This window comes from Micromesistius poutassou (assembly GCF_964030765.1).
Source record: "Micromesistius poutassou genome assembly, chromosome: 13".
NCBI classification, from domain to species: domain Eukaryota; kingdom Metazoa; phylum Chordata; class Actinopteri; order Gadiformes; family Gadidae; genus Micromesistius; species Micromesistius poutassou.
This window is the reverse complement of record NC_140283.1, coordinates 7,795,953-7,816,322: the sequence shown is the minus strand read 5'-3', so window position 1 is coordinate 7,816,322 and position 20,370 is coordinate 7,795,953. Positions and strand designations below refer to the sequence as shown.

Here is a 20,370-nt window from a genome sequence, read left to right as displayed (position 1 = left end):
AGAACTCAACTTCAACTTTGTCAAAGTTAAGGGCCAAGCAATAGAAACCCGTTCTCACACATAGCTCAACAAACAAAGAACAGATTTCCCAACTCAAGCAGGGAAAATGATCTCCAAAAGTAAGCGTATGTTCTTTAACTTTATCTTTAACTTTAACTTTATAGACTGTGTAAAAATACCCTACACTGGTTATAAGATTAGTTCACCACAACCCTATGTGCAAGTAACCCTAGGTCGCACAACCGTAAGCCACGTCAGAACATGGTGGAATATAAGAATAGGCTAACTCACCATTCTCTCACCTGACACAGCCGGATTACTAATAATAATGGTTAAATCCTAGTGACCGAAGGATACTACACTAGATTATAGAGTATTAACACCACAATAACAATATACAATTATATTTAAGTCTACTAACTCCACCACAACGATGTCCAATCAGATTAAGTCTACTTAAACCACTAAGGCAGCACACAATTAGACTAAAATGTATGAACATTGCACCGTCAAGTAAAAATGCCTGCAGCACTACCCATCCAACCTGTATGAATTAAAAGTGATACACAACAGGTTGGTTATATAACATCATGAGCAGACAATGGCTTGTTAACAAATGCGTCTATGATGCTATATTGACAAAATCTAGATTTCTTTTGTCTTAAATCCAAGGTTTTAAAAACGTATCTTTATGTTCTTAAAATAAGTGATGCTCCCTTTGAGTTCTTATAACCTGCCTCAAACTCAGGTATGATAAATGACTGATCACACCTCACAAACAAATCATTATGTATTGAAAACATTCTCCCCCGACAAATCTTTATGATCCAGGAAGCTACATTTTGGCTCAGAGCTGCACCCCTACCTCTTCCCAAATGTGTGTGCATTTACTTTAATCATTTCCAACACATTGATGCCTATTTCAATGGAATTGTGAGTACAGCAATTGACATTGTGTACCCGATGCATATAGCATGAATAACACTACCCTCAAATAATTTCACATTCCTAGTCTCACTGCAATTCAAATGAGCACAGGAGAGGGTGGTAGTACACTGTTGGCAATTGGACAATGATGCTTGTATAAGCTGCTTCAAACTGGGACAAGCTTTGTTGCTCACAGGCAGCAAAAGTTAGTGTATGCACCCAGCACCCTGAACTGAACTGGGGCGAAGGTTATGTGTGGTGCTACAGCATGCAATGCCAAAACCTACGAAAGAAAACCATTACTCACCAGCACCTCCTTTCAACATTGTAATCAAGGGGAAACAGGAGTTTTAAATTAGTTTGAATGAATGTCTTCAAAGCACCAACAAAGGATAGCAAAGTAAAGGATCATTGTTAAGTGTGAATTCTTACAATGAGTAATGGGTAGCTTTGTTGCTGTAGGAATCATGATGTTCAGATGACCAATTTGTCTACATCTGTTGTGTTTGTGTGTATTATATCTCCCAACGATTATGGCCAACTCACAGACACACTGACATTGCATCAGCACTTTAGAGAGACCACAGACAGGATGTTGAATCAGCAACCTGGTATACTGTACTATGTAAATCATAGGCCATTCTGCTGTTTAGAATTAGATTCTTCTTAAGCAATTCATAACCAGGTAATCTCCAGAGGAATGTTAACAAAATATATTGAAAGCATTCACGTTCAATTGGAAGGATAGGCTATTCTTTTACAGCTTGAGGAGATTTCTTGTAGAAGAGAGCTTGGTTTTGTAACCAATCTCATTAACTATTGCAACATTCCCCTTTTGCAAACCAATTGGTTAACTGGATTATTCTTTGGAAAGGCATTGAAAGCACCCACTGTAGGGATAAAATGTTGTGGCACTTTGATGGTATAAAAAGGTACCACATTTCACTGCAAAACCAACAACCTTCAGTCAGGCAGGTTTTGCATCTGGTTGAAAGGTAGGTTCGGCCACACGCAAAAGGGGAAAATAACCATGTTTGAACACTTTACTTTTCCACTACAAAAGCTTTAAGAATTAGTGCCGGTGGCTGCCGCTATGCTCTTAAAGAAAAAAAAGTGAAAAGTAAAGAAATGCTCCCTGTAAAGAAAAATTCTCCCTGGTAAAAGCCTCTGGCCATACAAAGGAATGCGTGTCCAGTCTTGTTAATTGTGTGCACACAATCTTACTATTCCAGCTTTTGTTTTTGTAAAGTCAAAAGCATTCAGGGAATAGTGACAGAAAATGACTAATAAGAATGATGATTACCAACAAGGCTTTGTGGAGATCTCGGCTCAAAGCCGCCAACTAACCACGATAGCGAGGCGGAAAGAGTTTAGTTTGCATTGATTTCAATATCCCAGTGACATAGGCTACCGTAAACTGCTTTTCTCAATGCATTTATTTTTCATTTATTTTCTTGCAATATTCAAGTACATGATTTCCTGTATCCAGAAAACAATCAATAGCAGTTACTTTGAAACATCCATTATATTTCCCCGTCATTAAAAAACAACAACAGATTATCCTTTTTCTCAAATTCGCATTCCTAAGACACTTGGACCACTTGTAAACATGATACAAAGCAATGTTTTTTGTTGTTTGTTTTTTTAAACCTTTTTAAAATAAAAAAAACATTTGTAGAAAAATATCTTCTTTATAAGTATTTTTCTTCACGTGTATCGACACATCAAGTACCTCACAGTACAATCTTGTTTAAAAAGCACATACTGGAAAATAACACAACAGGTCGGAGGGTAAAAGGCCTTTGGTTTTACATGAAAACACTGAAAAAGAACCCTCCAAAATAAAGCCCAGCCGCCGCTATGTGCAGAACGCTGACCAATGGAGAGTTGATTGTTAAATGAATGTCGCCTCGCGCAGCTGGACGGTCGCCCCAAACATGGGGCGCCCACATCCATACACAGGTTATCGGGGTTGGGAGGTGTCAGGGGAATAGGGGACAGGGGGGAGGGCGGGGGGGCAGCCCCACTAGGCTACAATCAGGTGACAGTCCTGGGGGTGGCAGTCCCGCAGAACCTCCGGTGCACAAAGTGTCCCAGGACGATGAGGAGCATCTCCGAGGTGCTGCTGAGCGCCACGATGAAGGGCGCCTGCGATGCAAAGTCCGCCTCGGCCCGCTGGAATGACAGCTGCATGACGGCGAGCGCCAGCAGGCTGTTCTGGACCCCCACCTCGATGCTCACCGTCTTCCTCTGTGGCAACGCCAGCGCCGCCGTCTTGGCCAGGGCCGCCCCGACCAGCAGGCCGAACATGGGCACGGTCACGCCGGCCGCCACTATCTGGGGCCGGACGTTGGCCAGGATGGAGGCCCCCATCTGATAGGCCATGAAGATGCCGCCCACGATGAGCACAAAGCTGAAGGGCCGGATGAGCGCCAGCAGGACCCGGGTGAGTCCCGGCAGCCGCAGCTTCACCAGCATGCCCAGCGAGATGGGGATGGCGATGAAGAGCAGGGTGCCCAGGATCTTGATGAAGGGCACGTGCAGGGCGGCATGCACGCCCAGCAGCCAGCCGTATAGTGCCGACGACAGGGGCATGGCCGCCGCAGCCACCACCGTGGAGACCAGCGTCATGGAGATGGCCAGGGTCACGTCGCCGCCTAGCAACAGGCTGTAGAGGTAACCCCCACCGCCCCCCGGGGCCGAGCAGGTGATCACCAGGCCTAGAGAGAGCGCCTTGGGCAGCGAGACCAGTTCGGACAAGCAATATGCATACAAAGGCATCACAAGAAACTGTCCCACCACCCCAAGTAGCAACGGAACAGGCCTCTTCAGGAGACCCTTGAGCACCTCCACCTCCACCTTGCACCCAAAGGCACACTTGTTGATGAAGATGAGGGGCAGCAAGGCAAACAGCACGGGGTTCTCTGAGAAGTGGGAAAAGCCCCCGGGCTGAACGAGCCGGGTGGCAGCATCCTCACTTCCTGGCGTTGACACCCTGATGGAGTAGTCTGTCCTCTCTTCAATCAGAACTGACATGGCGTCGTCCTGATCTAGGTCCAGGAGCTGGATCTGCAACTGTGCTGTGCCTGGCAAACCAGACCTTATTGTGATAATATAACTTTTAACGGGCCCCGCACGTCCACCGTCAGTCACATTCAGGATTGATAAAACCTCCGGGTCCAAGGAGTGAACACTCAGCGTCTGCTTCCAGCTCTCGCGCCCCTTCCTGCTCGCGTTGGTGCTCCGGTACTGACTGGAGATAACAATCACGCCGTTGGTGTTTTCGGGAAATTCAAATTCTTGCGATGATCCGTCGCCGATTGTAATATACCTTCTGTCGCTATCGGCCGTCACGTTCGGACTGTCGCTGTTGCTTGGGGACTTGCCCGTCGTCACCTGGTCCGCTTCTCCGGCAATCAGGAAGAGACAACAAAATGCAAATAGCGTCCTCATCGTATTGACGGACTGGGGGCAGAGGGGAGCCGCATAGATCCGCTTTTTCCAGTCGCCCCTCTAGATTGTCTTCTTAGACCGTAGTCCGGCTATAAAAGGCGGCTAAACTCCTCATTTTCTCGGGTACAAAATAACTGCCAAAATAGCGGTGCCACATTGCTCCGAATGCCAATTTTCTAGCTTGCTTTATACCGGAACCTAAACATCACCCCGCCCCATCCAATGGCAACTCCCGGCAGAACAAGACACATCAAACATGCCACACGATATGGAGGCTTTCTATTTCTTTTCGGGAAGCGAAATGGTGTCCGTGTTGGTAAGAGAGAGCATCACGTTTTATTTATTTATTGTATCCTACCTCGATGACAGCTATAACCATCCCACTATAGCCCTTTCCTCCACAGCAGCTTGTTGTTTCTAGTCTATCCTCCCTCTCTGACTGACTCAGTAAGACGCGCTCTCAGCCAATAGGAGCCGCCCAAAATCCACGTCCATACGCGAATATGCAAAGATACGTCACACTCTTGGGGGAGGTTTCAGGGGGTCGTCCGTGGGAAACACCGCTTTACCAAGGAACTTGCTATCTATACTAGCTATCCATCTATCTTTCTGTGTGTCTGTACCAATCTACCTCAATGTGTGCTTAGTGTGTGCTTAGTGTGTGTGTGTGTGTGTGTGTGTGTGTGTGTGTGTGTGTGTGTGAGTGTGTGTGTGTGTGTGTGTGTGTGTGTGTGTGTGTGTGTGTGTTGTGTATCTAACTACATATGTCTGTCTGCATGATGCCAATAGGCCAAACTGTTGAATATGTTCATGATTACAGGTAACAATTACACACTACGAGATATACAGTTTGTGGATGTGTTATACAACTTTATATCCTTGTTTAATAAAGGTAGTTTCCGATGGCTCACCTTAAACGGCTGTGACCGGTCACTCAAGTCGCACCAAGTCAAAGTCAAAGTCACACTCCCTCAGGGTATCCAGTTCCACCTGGCTTCAAAGCATGCTGATGTTTTTTTTGTAATACCACAAACACTACAGTGAAACCTGGCCCCAGACTACTACTCCCAGAGGGCTTCCCGTTTTGTAGTAGGCAGCGATTTGCTTGGCTGGCTCAATGTATGTTTGCAAACGTAAGGGTGCCTGGTCCTATCATATTTACAATCTACTATGCCTCCCACCATATGTTCAGGCCCGTTCTAGCTGTCAGCACGCAGGAGAGTTAAGCAGTGAGCAAATATTGACCTATGTGGTCTAAAATTATATTTATTTATACACACACACACACACACACACACACACACACACACACACAAATAAGCTCTGTCATTGAGTGAAAATGGCACTTAATAAAACCAAGTGTGGATGGGGATGTGCAGTTATAGTTAAAACATGGTGCCACATATTCATCTTCAAAGACACTTAAAAAACAACAATGGAAGCAAAAAACGAAGACTTGCATCTGAGGGAAATTGATTTTATTTAGCAAGATAAATATATAAAACAAATGCACTGGGAGGTCTGTAATGGTGACTATACATAACCCTTCCCATATTCAAAGCAAATGATATACTCCAAAGGTGATCTATGTTCTCTGTTATGACTCTCTGCCAGCGGGGTTAATGTCCCCAAACAGAGAACAACCCTTGTGGAAAGGTCCTTGTCAAAATACAATCAACACTAACCCAGCTAAAATTGAACACACTCTGCATCCATCTTGACTTCTGTTGAATTGTGGTACACATTCAATGACATATATTCCTCAACTTGTATGGAGTAGACGTGTCAACTGCTAAGATGATAGACAGCAGATATCAACAAAAAATAACGTGTGGAGACTGTGAGTGGTTTCCAAGAAATAGCTTTGAGAGATGTTAGTCAAGGAATCCAAGATATTTTTGCAGAACCAAACGTATGTCCTCAGAACAAAAACAAAAAGATTTCCACACAAAAGTCCCCGATGGCCAGTGACACTTTGCCTATACCTTCGCTTGTACAAGAATTTATTTTGAAATCAGGATCGGTCTTACATTTGTCCCAATGCATTTGAACCCTCCTTGACAGCGACATGCAGCAGTATGATGTATGGCAGTCAACAGCATTCAATGCTTCAGCCAACTATTGTTAGCCTCCTTAAAGGCTGCTCTTCAGGCACAGAAGGACAAAGTGCCGATGCAAGCACCTGCACCCTGAGTAAGGCATGCCACGTGGACAGCAGGAAAAACAACACAAACGTATGAAAGCAAAGGAGAAAATATACAGAAAGAACAACAACAACAAACCATGAAAATAATAATAAGACACAAAAGAAGAAGAAAGAAAAAATACCACTAAGGACCTTATATTGACTTGAGGCTTACACTCCCTGAATTAATCTTTTAATTATTTGTATTATATTCACCTTATTTATTTTTAATTCCTCACTGCTTGACCTGTCTTGTCAACACTTATAGAACAGTTTTGATGGGCAGAATGAGAGTGGCCCTCTTCATACCCTCTCCCAATACAGGCAGACATCTGTCAAACAGCAGGTTGACAGAAGACCAAAACACATCAAGGGGGGCAAAAAGACATATTTAACTTCAAACCATATGCACCCAAGTATAGTATAGCCTGTAACCTCCCTATCTATATATATATATATACACTACATCTACTCACATTCTCATCCCCTTTTGTAAGGTGGTTGTTAAAGCAAACGCCCGAATTGTTTGCGAGGGCGTGTGCATGTCTTCTGTATGCATGTTTTGTGTGTGTGTGTTTGTGGGTTAACGTAGTGTGTCTGGGAGGAGATGAGCGCCAGTAGAATTTAGGAAGACAAAAGAATAGAAGGCCCCTCTTTCAGCAAAAAGGTCAAAGGAGAGCGAACAGGGCATTAGAAAAGGTGCCAAACAGAAGAGATGGATTGAATTGCAAATGGGCCCTCGTGAGAGACAGAGAGAGTGGGAAACCGCCGGGAGTTGTGCCTTCTCAGGTGTTATTCTTGGCCAGTGTGTGGAAGTGTATTTATAGGCCAAGGGGAAGGTAATCAATAGGCTCATTAAGTACCAACAGTTATAACACCTCAACAAATTCACCGACACACACACACACACACACACACACACACACACACACACACACACACACACACACACACACACACACACACACACACACACACACACACACACACACACACACACACACACACACACACACACACACAGTCCAGTGCTGCCTTTAATTTGGTCTGGCTCCCACGGCAACCATTTATAGCCCAACCGCTATTTCTGTAAGATCTTCTCAGTTCCGAAGTGCAGCCAACCTAAAGATACAGATGGAATAGTGTGAGTAAAACGTTTTAAATGTTTAAAACAAATCAGGTGAAGTGCAAGGGAAAGACATGCATTGGAAGAACACATAACCAAAACATTAACAGAAGCTTTGTGAAGCGAGAGGTGAATTAGATCTCTGTCCGAACCTCGAGGATGAATGACAATTACGCTGCCGACTGGTTTTATTCGGCAATGCCATACATTTGGCGTTATAATAAATTAATGGCTTGAATTCTTCTGCAAAGATCAACCAGGGGCAAAATATATAATTTGAAAGAAATGCTCAGATTAAATGTCCTGTATTCATGTTTCCTAATTCAATAATCCCTGGGACACATCTCAACGTGACACGTTTAAGCGCTGAGTCATTCACAATCTTGGCAACACCCTTAACTACAACACCTCATTCAACGCAAAGCTCCCACGACAATGGGCTGCATACCGTCGGGAGAGCTGGTCCTCCTTGTCCTGTTTGCTGGAGGTCTCCCCGCCCAGGGAGGCTGCCCCGGCCGGCAGCTGGTTCAGCTGGTCCATGACCTCCAGTCCACTCTCCTCCGCTATCTGGTGGATCAGGCTGTCCACCTGTTCCTGCGGCGTGGTCAGCGTGGTGGCCGAGCTCATGGCGTCGTCCATCACCTGTTGGGATGGATGAGATGAGCTGCTATTAAGAAAGCCTAAGGTGTGCAAACTCCCGATTAGCTGTGAGATAACTACGAAAGGGGATGTCTTCCACCGACACCCATCATGTTTGAAATGGAAATGTGGTTGTGTGCCTATGGTTTGATTTGAGTGGTTTATCTATATAAAACGACCAATGCTATTTGGGCCTCAACAGTGGTGCACAAGCATTATATGTACAATGAAATTAAAGTTTATATTAAAGTTTCAACATAGAGCGAGTGGTTTATTGAAAATGAGTATGCAGGAACACACACACACACACACACACACACACACACACACACACACACACACACACACACACACACACACACACACACACACACACACACACACACACACACTGACCGAGGTGTGAACATCCAGGTTCTGGACTTGGGTTTCAAACTTATCCATGACAGCTGAAACCTTCTGCAAGTCCATGGAGCCCAGAGCTTTGTCCAGAGCCTTTGTTACCTGGGCCATGTTCTTAGTCACCTGATAGATAATACAAAGCAGGAGATTAGTCCACGTTATCGACAAGGTGCCCTTATATTGCCTTCATAGCAGGCATTCACTTATGACTCTCTTTAGCTGTTATGGATCGTGTTCCCTTCTCCCTACCCTATCACCTATATGAAGACTTAACGTTAGGTATTCAGGTTCAATTGATTATTACATATAATGATACGGAAGGACTGGAATATTTGGTCTCATTTGTGAGTCAAAGATCTGAGGGGAAGGACTAATTTGGCAAGCATTTGAAAGAGTTATTAGGCATACAATACTTGTGGTGTGGTGCAATGTGTAGTATTAAGTCCCCTTCAGTGGTGATGTAACCAACTGAATAGCCCCTCCTCTAACCCCTCACTTATTTAAATATTATTCTACTTCGTTTAAGAATGCTTGATTCTGGTTGGCTGGGAGGAGGGCATTAACCCGGCAGGTTGCCCGCTGACTTGTCGGTTGTACTTGCTGCTGACTGAGCACAGCGTCATCAAATAGTAGATCAATACGCTGCTTGTATTTTTTTTCTATCACAAAAATTTCAAACATGAGGTCCATTGTAAAAATAAACCTTGTTTAAAAAAGTTTCTAAAATGTGCGGGAAATCTATTGGAGGGTCAATCAATACATAGTTTCGCAAGCGAGATACAATGTAGCAACTACGTTATTAAACTAGTGATCAGATGCAGCCTTGTGTGGTTGCTATAGAAACTAATTAGCTACAGCTGAGCTAACGTTATTCACCATAGTTCTAAAGGGGACTACTTTTTGAGGGAGATTAACTCAAACAGAGTATACATTTAATAAGCATGCAATACGAATAAGAAAAAGCATAATTATTAAAGTATTTGAATTGTCTTATTATGTTGGCAAGCAAGAAGTAGAATAAACGGGATAATCACCTCAAGGCAGGGCAATAAACAGTTTGATATGCCCGGCTCGTGGAAGCGTTACCGTCCACGAGCCGGGCATATCAAACTGTTTATTGCCCTGCCTCTCAGTGATTATCCCTTACTTAACTTATTAAGACTGTAAAACTATAGGTCACAGGCTTACAAGTAATAATGCATCTGTAATTCTGCATCCAATGTTAAGCATAATGTATTACAAATATATTTAGCTGTTTGGTTATCTGATCACTGTCACCGGACTCTAATTGACACGAGAAGGATGCGTTCAAAAGTGTTTTGCAGCATATCAATAAGGTACCTGTGTGTTGTTCATAAGGCCACATAATGTAAAATATCTAATACAACATTGTACATTTGTTCTGAAGACGTTGTTTCGTCCCAGTGATCCGGTACAGCATCAGAATGACCCTGTCACATAGTATGTTGTGCGCCGGGCTCTTATGTGCTCTTAGTCTCGGCCTAGATAAACTTACAATAGGGCCATGTTCTTCTATCTTGAATAGTGGCTAACATTTAGTCACACTCAAAACTTGGCCTACCTCAAAATATAATATTAACATATAAACTGCCCCGGTCCCAGTGCCTGATACAATGTGCAGTGGCCTGGTCTTTATGAGGCATGCTTAGCAGACAAAGGAAAACAGACAGAACTCACCCCCTTCATAGTGATTGCTGTTTGAACTTTAGAGGCAACAGCATCCACTCGGGAAGCCATGCGCAGCCAATTAAGCCCCTCATTTTTCTTCCGTATGGCGTTCTCAGCATAGACTCTGGCACATTCCACATTCTTCTGCTGAAGAGCCTGGTGACAGCAGAGACATGCACACAAAGATACACACACACACACACAAACATAGGGAAGTAATTGTAATGGAAAAATGCAAATCAGTTGATTACGCAACTGGGCACCTATCCCTTCATTAACAAATGTATAGTGCCCTCTTGTGGATTTCAAAATATATCTGAACTCCATGCAACATGAACATTAGAGATATTATTCATTAAAAATATATATTTTGGTTAGAGTACTACTACATCCCACTGCCTTGAAAAAACTGCTTATAAAATATTGATGTATACCTAATGTTTTATCATATTATATAATGGCTTTTCGCAAAACTTACAATAACCTTTGCAGAACCTACGCTGAGACTTTTGCATGAATACTGAAATCATCTGAGTGTTGTAATTTATTTAATGTCAAGTGGGATGCTTGCCAATATTAAACCAAAGTGGGAAAGCACTGGTTAAGCTTTAACACTACTACCTTAAAACCGTCTGACCTACAGCTGAGATTTGGGGATGAGAGATCCATAATACATTTCAGCTGTCTTCTGAGAAAGTTACTGTATTCAGATATTTTTCATTGATGATCTTCAGTTTTATGTCAAGTTTCCAACATTTAATATCTTGAATGTTTAAATTCCACTAAATTGAGTGGACTCCAAATTAAGAACAGCCAAATACACACAATTCTCGGTTTTATGAATGTGAACGAATACTGGAGTTTACTTGTAATAATGATTGGTAGACTATGTTCATCTTCTTACCTTCTTGACCTTGGCCTGTTCCTTCTCCGAATCCTTTTCTGCCTTTTTGGCGAGTTTCTCGAGTTGTTTAGCTGTGAACTGCCAACCAAAAAGAAAGAAAAAGAGTCAACGTGAGTTGTTGGTTTTTGCTCATTTGTATATCTTTGTTATGATCAACAGATCAAGACTTGAATTTTGTTGGTACAAACCTTTAGTTGAAAGAGCGTGTCTAGGGAGAGGTGCAAAAAGAGATAGGACTAAGTTAAAAGGCGTAGGTTTAGAGTGATTGGTGACACATCAGCTGTTTTTCAGGTTACATTGCATTTCCGTATAGGCCTTTTCATACCATAGCCAACATGACATAACCCAGTTTAGTTTCCATAAATGCTCGATTACTTAGCCTATCTAAGACAGCAAATATTAACCCAACTACAACAGCGATCTTGGTCAATTATTTTTTTAGCAATGTTGATTAATCGATCAGAAACATGCATTGTTTCGCGATATTTGTGCGAGATAAATATGATTAACGAACACACTATGAATGTTAGCGGTTGCAATGCTATTAATCCATCGTTGTCATGGTTGGTATCTCAAATAGCTCAAAAGATAGATCCAGTAAAGCACATGTGTAGCAATTCTTACCATCCATCTTAAATATGTTAACGATTCCAGACAATACAAGTAAAATAGGTTTACTCTGTGGTTAGCCTTAGCTTGTGGATTTGTTTTGATTCAACACTGCACTTCCTGGTTATGAGATATCACGTGGTATAGGCGGATGACAACAAAGCGCATGCCTGAACTGGGCCGTCCATTTCTTACATTAAACAACCATCTATGGATGTAAATATGATTATAAACGGGATTTCTCCGATGTGTGTGTGTGTGTGTGTGTGTGTGTGTGTGTGTGTGTGTGTGTGTGTGTGTGTGTGTGTGTGTGTGTGTGTGTGAGAGAGAGAAAGAGAGAGCGGGAGAGAGAGAGAGAGAGAGAGAGAGAGAGAGAGAGGGTGTGTGTGTGTGTGTGTGTGTGTGTGTGTGTGTGTGTGTGTGTGTGTGTGTGTGTGTGTGAGAGAGAGAAAGAGAGAGCGGGAGAGAGAGAGAGAGAGAGAGAGAGAGAGAGAGAGAGAGAGGGTGTGTGTGTGTGTGTGTGTGTGTGTGTGTGTGTTTGTGCATGTTTCTTGTTACTCTGTTACACTATTTTCATGAGTGCAATTACAGATATATATAGCCTCCATATTACAGACGTTAATGTTGCGTTTCTGTTTCTGTTTGCTTTGTGTTAAGGAACGTTTTTTCTGGTAACATTGTTTCCTATTAAACTCGCGGAGAATGCCGGGAAAAAGTTTCAAATAAGACAGGAATATTTGGCAGTGTAAAACGCTTAGTAGCCTAATATAGCTTAATTAAAAGAAGGGTGGCGGGGCGGGGCTCTGATAACGGCCAGAAGAGCGGCAGCGCAGATGCTTAATCACTAAGTCGAGCTACCTGCTTAACGCTGATCAAACCTACGGAGAACCAAACCTTTATTTTGACTGCTTATTCTTGTTAATTAAAGGTCTATATACATGTTCAATGGGTTCTGGTTCAAGTCAATGCGAAGAAAAAGGTAACACATTTTACTTTGGTGTGTTTCTAAGTGTGGGTCCGCTATATCGTGCAGTCTATGCTTTGGGCTGCGATAATGGTATTCTCACCATGCATTTTACTATAATTACGGTCAGACCTATACTCCCAGACTAAACAATGTAGGGATCAAATGCATTAGGCTTGTGTGTTGTTGATCGCAACCCCTGTAATTGTTTTAAGAAGGGTTCCTCTTGGCGTCCTTGTATTGTACTCTTTTACTGAACCTATGTGTCGGAAATAAAGTCAAATTGAATTGAATTGTACATCTAGAAAAAGGAAAGAAGGAGTAATAATTGATGACGATGAAGATTTTGAGTTCTAACCTGTCGAGGTTAGATGACTGATTTTCTATCTAGCCTGGTTAAATCTGCTTGAGCGAACTTTACAAGCGAACCTAATAACCTCTACTAACCCTAACCGTATCATTGTAATGCTCTTTGGTAACCACTATGATCATGCAACTCTCCACTCTATCATGGTATCAGCATTGTTATCATATCATTTTGAGATATTTATGACACAGTTATAGTAGCCCCCTCTTATACAATGCAAATAGTCAACATATGAGCGAGATTGAAGTGTAACGCCAGGAGTTGAGTGGATGGGGTGTTGTACAAGATCACATGTCCTCATAACATATTGTATGTAGAAAACCATGTAACCATACCATATTTCTGCTAAATTTACAGATGTTTCATCACAGAACAACATTGAGGCAGGTTCATCTCCCCCTGCCATCATTGTCACGGCCCCCTCCCAAGAAGACCTCTACGCTTCGCCATCCACCATGACCATAGCCGATGCCATCAAAGAAAGGAGGCCGACTTCAACCCCGATCTTTGTTGGACGCAAACCACTAAATAGCAACAAAACGTGATTCTGATTGAACTGTATTATCTGCAAGATCACCAGGAAGAGTAAAACCCTTCCATTTTACTGAAGAAAATGATGATGTACACGCAGCTGGTGGTCCTACTGCTTGTGGATCCCAGATGACACCCAGCTGACACAAGGATGCACAGGTTGTTCAAACTAGTGCACTTACTTATGAATTCAGTAGGTTATTTATGTTGGTATATCATGTCGGAGTATTATGCAAATGATATACGACAGCTACTCCAAATACAAAACAATAGTATGACATGCTACAATCTATGTATATGAGGTATATGGTGATTGTGATACAGTTTATGAATAATGTTTTAGTTTTTTGGTGTCATGACTGCAGAGATGACGCTGCTGAACTCCGGAAAAGCTCATGGTTGTCCAGATAAAAACCGATGCCAAAACAATGGCTGCACACGCTCCCTAGTTGTTGGGATTTGTAGATAGCATAATCATTCTACTTTTGCTTAACTGTATGCTGTTTTAATTGACAAGATGGATAATGTCGGAGATGATGAACCGGATCCTATTAGGCTCAAATCGATCAAGAACAATAAAACATTTACCGTGCCACAAAGTGATAGGGTAAGGAATAACCAACTAGCTATAGTTATACCAGTTATTGTTAAAGCAACATGTTATAGTTGGGTTACTACCAAGCTTGACAATATGAACCTGCGATTTGAGTTCATGCATACATTACATACTTGGCCCAACATCCCTGTGCAGACCATGTTATATGTGGCTAATCGTTTAGGTCCAAGCAATCAGGGACATTATCAACTTATCCTTTCCAGTGATCCTTCCTTTCTAACTCAACTAAGGCCCTCACATATCCTTACATTTATGGTGTAATTACAGTGGATTTCTGTCCTCAAACAACAAGGGTCAGTAAGATATGACTGGCCCGTGTCATCCAGGGACACGTTTCAGAAGTTGGTACATGGGCAGTAAGAGATTAATGGGGTTCGTCCTTAACGTAAGAGGTAATTGCTGGTAATCTTTGTAGGCTCTTCATTAACTTAAGAGTGCGGGTTTATCACTCCTCCAAGACGATCTGTAGCACTATTTGCCTTCCCTCTTTTTATTTTTGCCCCTATCTTTTCCAGTTTGGGACCTGCCGAAGTGTCAAAGAGTTTGAGAAATTCAACCGAATTGGGGAAGGGACCTATGGTATTGTGTGTAAGTATCAATCCATGCAGAAGTGGACGGTTGGTACTTTGTCTAATGGTTGTTTTGGACATAAACTCATGAGCAATAGGCAATAGAAACCCCATCCCTTTCTTTGATTCTTCCTGGACTCGTATGTGATTGCTTTTTTCCACACTTAGTAGTTGCTCAAATAGGATGGTATGGTCAGTATGTCAGCATTTGCTAAATATATAAATGTCCACTCTTTATTTCCCCCAATGTAGACCGAGCACGAGACACCAGGTCTGATGAGATTGTAGCGTTGAAGAAGGTCCGCATGGACAAAGAGAAAGATGGTGAGTCTGTGTAGGTCGGACTACTGGTAACTTCTGGAAAGTACTCATACAGTTCGGCAGATGTGATTAAATAGCCCAGTGTGTGTAGCCATGCATGACTAAGATGGCCACCATAAGTCACAAAGTCCATTGACGGTTGTCAAAGCAGCTTTGAAGCGTATGCTCTTGTTTCCATATATTGTATTGTAATGTGTACATAATATTATGGATTCTCACAGGCATTCCCATCAGCAGCCTCCGTGAGATCACGTTACTGCTGAGGCTGAGGCATGTCAACATAGTGGAGCTGAAGGAGGTGGTCGTAGGGAGTCAGTTGGAGAGGTACCATGCACACACGGAAACCCATGGTTTAAACTGATGGGCACTTGAACAATGTCAGTGTCATAAAGAGATACAAATATTTGATGTTCTTGTGTTAATTGTTGTTGAGTATCAGTTATTTTATATTACATAGGAAATAAAGAATTACAATGAAGCCACACATACAATGGACTGCTTCCATTTGCATGGATCTACAGTCAATCTATAATATCTAGTGCTTACATCTGCCGGTCTCCGCTGCAGCCTGTTCCTGGTGATGAGTTACTGTGAGCAGGACCTGGCCAGTTTACTGGAGAACATGCAGACGCCCTTCTCAGAGGCCCAGGTACCGCACAGACCCAAGTCCCCTCACACCACACCCAACCTTCTTTTATAGCTGCCTCCGACTTAGTTAGCTAATGTCTGCAGTCAAGAGCTGAACTAGAGGTTAAGTGATCTACCACAGGACATGATCTTGTCTGACAAGGCATCTAGATCTAGATTCAGTCTACATATTTCCGAACAGCTATGTATGTATGTATGTATGTATGTATGTATGTATGTATGTATGTATGTATGTATGTTTGAAACAAAATTGGAAGAAGATAAACCACACACACAAACCATATCCATTTTCTGTACTGTAGTTGTGAAGGGATCTCACTCTCTCTCTCTCCTAGGTGAAGTGTATAGTGCTTCAGTTGCTACGAGGTCTGGAGTATCTTCACCATAACTTCATGTTGCACAGGTCAGTCCTGTCCAGCACAATGAAATGGCTAAATATTACATTTATTGTTCATGGAACTAATTTGCTATCTGGTCATGATCCTTTTGCACAACCAGGGACCTGAAGGTTTCTAATTTACTGATGACCGACAAGGGCTGCGTTAAGATAGGTAAATTGTCAATGTTACTATGCCTTCCCCCATCCCCCTCCTACTATAATCCTATTGGAACAGGCCAAGAGCACTAGCACACAGTGGCCATGCACCTGGGGATTATTCTGTTAACTAATAGCATTACTTTTACTTGCTACACAATTGATACGATCTGTCTGCTGTGCAAAAAATATATTGCTCCATATAAGATTTAAAAAAAAAAACTTTCTGCAGCTGATTTTGGTTTGGCCCGTGTGTACGGCATCCCTGTACAGCCGATGACCCCCAGAGTGGTGACACTATGGTGAGTTTTGTGTGTGTGTGTGTGTGTGTGTGTGTGTGTGTGTGTGTGTGTGTGTGTGTGTGTGTGTGTGTGTGTGTGTGTGTGTGTGTGTGTGTGTGTGTCCTTGTCCTGGCACAATGGAAACTCATCCCTGTAATCCCTCCTTGCTAATCCCTTCTCCCTAGATCCACTTACATCTTACGTCTCTGACCTCGCCCTCATCAACTTGCTTGCATGACTGGCAGTCTGTGACTGTGTCTACTTAAGGACATTTCCACATTTGAAGGATCTAGCTCATGTCATCAGTTTTATTTAATATATCTGATTTGCCTGACGGGTCGTTTAATCGTGTACTTTTATTCTGCCCAACACTTGACCACCTCTCTGTGTCTTTCTCTGTCTCTGTAGGTATAGAGCCCCGGAGCTCCTTCTAGGGACAAAAACACAGACAACTGCACTAGATATGTGGTGGGTTTCAAATGTAACATGATGACCATTTGCCTGGAAAGGACAATGAAGCTGTTGAACTGTGTGGGATTGTACTTACCAAAATATGCAAATATACCAAGACAGGCATTACATTGTGAACGGAACCACTAGTATAAAATAGAGCAGGTCCAGTCAATTCCTGATGACACTTTTCCCTTTTGACCTCATGCTTCTTAAACTGCATTAAGAATTTGAATGTTCAAACAATTGTGAAAAAGCATGCTGCAGGAAGGTACATTGATGAAGTCTATAGCAACGACAAAGATGAAGTGAGCGTCACCCCATGTCGCGGTTTCTCTGCAGGGCAGTGGGCTGTATTGTTGCTGAGCTGCTGGCCCACAAGCCCCTGCTGCCTGGAGGCTCGGAAATCCAGCAGGTGGACCTCATCGTCCAGCTACTGGGAACGCCTAATGACAACATCTGGCCTGTAAGAACGTCCCTGGAAAATAACTGACCTCCGACTCACCATATACATGGCATGGAACAAACATGGGTTTTTTTATGTCTTAAGTTGGGCTGCTCAAAGTTAACCCGGGTGTCTGTGTCTGTTGGTCTGTGCCAGGGTTTCTCCCGGCTTCCTCTGGTTGGTCAGTACAGTCTGAGGAAACAGCCCTACAACAACCTGAAGAACAAATTCACCTGGCTGTCGGAAGCCGGCCACAGACTGCTCAACCTGCTCTTCATGTACAATCCCCAGCGCAGGTACGGCCTACACTCCCATATGATACACACATGCTGCATCCATACACCCCTATGATCTACACACATGGCATACCATGTACATGTGCTACATTAATATATGCATGCGCCTATACATGTGCACACATACAGTAATACACCCCTGATTATTAAAACGTTAACCACTTAAACTACAACTTTCCAACATTTGAATTTCAGAGCAACTGCCAAAGATTGCTTGGATAGTTCCTATTTTAAGGAGAAACCTCTACGTGAGTATAATGGCCATATATATATATATATATATATAAATAAAAATTGTGTGTGTGTTATGTTTTTGTACATCGGTCTCCTCTCTGAACTCCAGCATGTGAACCCGAACTGATGCCAACCTTCCCACACCACCGCAACAAGCGTGCGGCACCTCGTGTAGAGAGCCGTCCCAAACGAAGCAAGGTGTGATGGGACGAAAGATGTGGACAAGCCCCCCTCCTCCCCGCCACGACAGCATCCTATTCTACAATAACAATGATCTGTCAAAGATCAGAAGGCTCTTCTGTTCACCTCCAAACCGCTCCACCGATTACAATGAGCCCTTTGCCCACTCTTGCGTCCATTGCTTTTGCTGGCTACCCATGGAACATGTCGATCACATGCATGTGTAAAAGTACAGACCTTTCCAATAAGACATTTTTTATGAAATGTTCTGCCTTTTGTAGGATTGACATTTGCAGGTGGGTCTTTGCAGATGACCACAAGGTATAGAGGATATGTAAGGTAGGCTCTTAAGGTTTCAGCACCATCATGGAGAGGAGCCTGAAGTAGAACATATACGTAGACTCAAAGTGCTGCTCCGAAATGAGTGAAAAGTATATCAAGCTCACACAACTTGTATTCTACTGTGAACCTTTGGACTGTATATAAACACAAACTATTGGACAACCAAACATTGTTTGTCCTTTGATAATAAATGAATCTGATGTATTTTATCTGAAGTATACGATGACTGCACAGTATAGGTAATGCAAGGATCACATCAAACCCCTGAAACATGCATCCGTATATCTTGTAAATCTTGATCAACTTTTCTCTTTGCTGTAAATGCCTAGTCAATTTTTCTGGAACAAATAAACATTCATTTAAAAAATGAAATGTAGACATTTTATTTCCTTTAGATTATTCAAGTAGTTATAACATTATGACTAGTAGTACGTTAGTTTATTATAAACTGACTTTGCAATTGAACCATATGGTGTACCTTCAAATACGCATAGATAGCAGCAATATTGCTCAGCCAAACATCTCTGAACAATTGATTTCTGAAGTATCATTGTTAAGATAAGTTGTGGGGCGGGTGGGAGAACAACACTGAATTAACCACACAACCTCCTGATGATAATGTTAGTTACTGGGTACAATGCTGCTAACAACTGAATAGAAAGGTACACAGATCAGGCATCACAATTGAGAAAATACTGGAGAAAGATGTCAATATCTGTTGCGTACTAAACAGCAATCACACAGTTAAATAACTTAAATACTGAGCTGCATAAATTAAATAAGTCTGAAAAAGTGCTTTAAAACAAGGTTTGCAAAGGAGCACAAGTAAACCGAACAAGAACATAAACGTAGTACTTCAAAAAACCCTGGAGAAGACCTACAAGTCAGTGATTTTCAGATTTTCTAACATTTTGAAGAGTAAATCCTCCATACTTTTGCGATTTCTTTCTTGGTGAGCAATATTGTACTTCAGATCTTATTATGAGTCCAACTATTTTTCAGCTGGCAGCAACAAGGAAATCTTGGTGCGAGAATCAGCCAGTGATGTATGTCAATCACTATTGGATTGACATCATTAAAAAAAAGAAAAAGTAAAAAAACGAACAAAGCCAACCTTAAATGTGTTAAAACATTAACACACAAATAAATTAATAACAAATGAAAAGACAGCAGATGCACACATCCACATGCCTGGCACAATTAACTAACAAAATAAATTGTTTGTTCCTCAAAAAGCCTATATCAAGCTAATTTGCAGCACTCACAAACAAAGTTCAAGAAGGAAACAAAAATGTTCATTCAATCCTTTTGAAGACTCTAGTCTAGGCGGTAGACTCTGAGAGGGGACGAACTAAATGGAATCTGCGTTCTGAGTCAGGTTACAAGTAGATAAAAAAAGATACTAGGTAGCGTCTACGACCGGACAGGAAACACACTTTGTATTTCAGACTTTCTTTCTCTTCAACCTTATCCACAGATTCAAAAACCGAGCATGGACCGGGTGATTCAAGAAAACAAAAAGACAACTCCCTCTGCTTTTTTTGTTATTTTTTAGGCACCATCCGTTTTACGTAAAAATCCATGAAAGGCAGTGACTCACATACATCCAATGAGAGAAGACGCAGGGAGAGAGAGAGAGAGAGAGAGAGAGAGAGAG

At 42.3% G+C, this 20,370-nt stretch overlaps 3 protein-coding genes across 3 annotated transcripts; 1 reads left to right on the top strand and 2 right to left on the bottom strand.

The window, feature by feature from the left end:
• Positions 1-2,407: 2,407 nt before the first annotated feature.
• slc10a3 (solute carrier family 10 member 3) lies at positions 2,408-4,792 on the bottom strand. The gene has a single exon (XM_084476975.1). It carries the CDS (start codon positions 4,378-4,380, stop codon positions 2,965-2,967), a length of 1,416 nt encoding a protein of 471 aa, XP_084333101.1. The 5' UTR covers positions 4,381-4,792; the 3' UTR covers positions 2,408-2,964.
• A 2,734-nt stretch (positions 4,793-7,526) lies between these two features.
• On the bottom strand, positions 7,527-12,058 carry chmp1a (charged multivesicular body protein 1A). The gene is made up of 7 exons (XM_084477614.1): positions 11,950-12,058; positions 11,514-11,533; positions 11,326-11,403; positions 10,431-10,577; positions 8,727-8,855; positions 8,140-8,333; positions 7,527-7,687 (listed from the first exon to the last, which is right to left on the bottom strand). The coding sequence occupies exons 1-7, from the start codon at positions 11,954-11,956 to the stop codon at positions 7,666-7,668; spliced, it is 597 nt and encodes a 198-aa protein (XP_084333740.1). The 5' UTR covers positions 11,957-12,058; the 3' UTR covers positions 7,527-7,665.
• Positions 12,059-14,225: 2,167 nt separating this feature from the next.
• On the top strand, positions 14,226-19,074 carry cdk10 (cyclin dependent kinase 10). The gene is made up of 13 exons (XM_084477937.1): positions 14,226-14,403; positions 14,928-15,000; positions 15,234-15,305; positions 15,524-15,626; positions 15,870-15,951; positions 16,286-16,353; positions 16,449-16,501; positions 16,718-16,787; positions 17,175-17,234; positions 17,559-17,682; positions 17,818-17,957; positions 18,153-18,205; positions 18,301-19,074. Exons 1-13 carry the CDS (start codon positions 14,314-14,316, stop codon positions 18,393-18,395), a joined length of 1,083 nt encoding a protein of 360 aa, XP_084334063.1. The 5' UTR covers positions 14,226-14,313; the 3' UTR covers positions 18,396-19,074.
• The last annotated feature ends 1,296 nt before the right edge of the window (positions 19,075-20,370 follow it).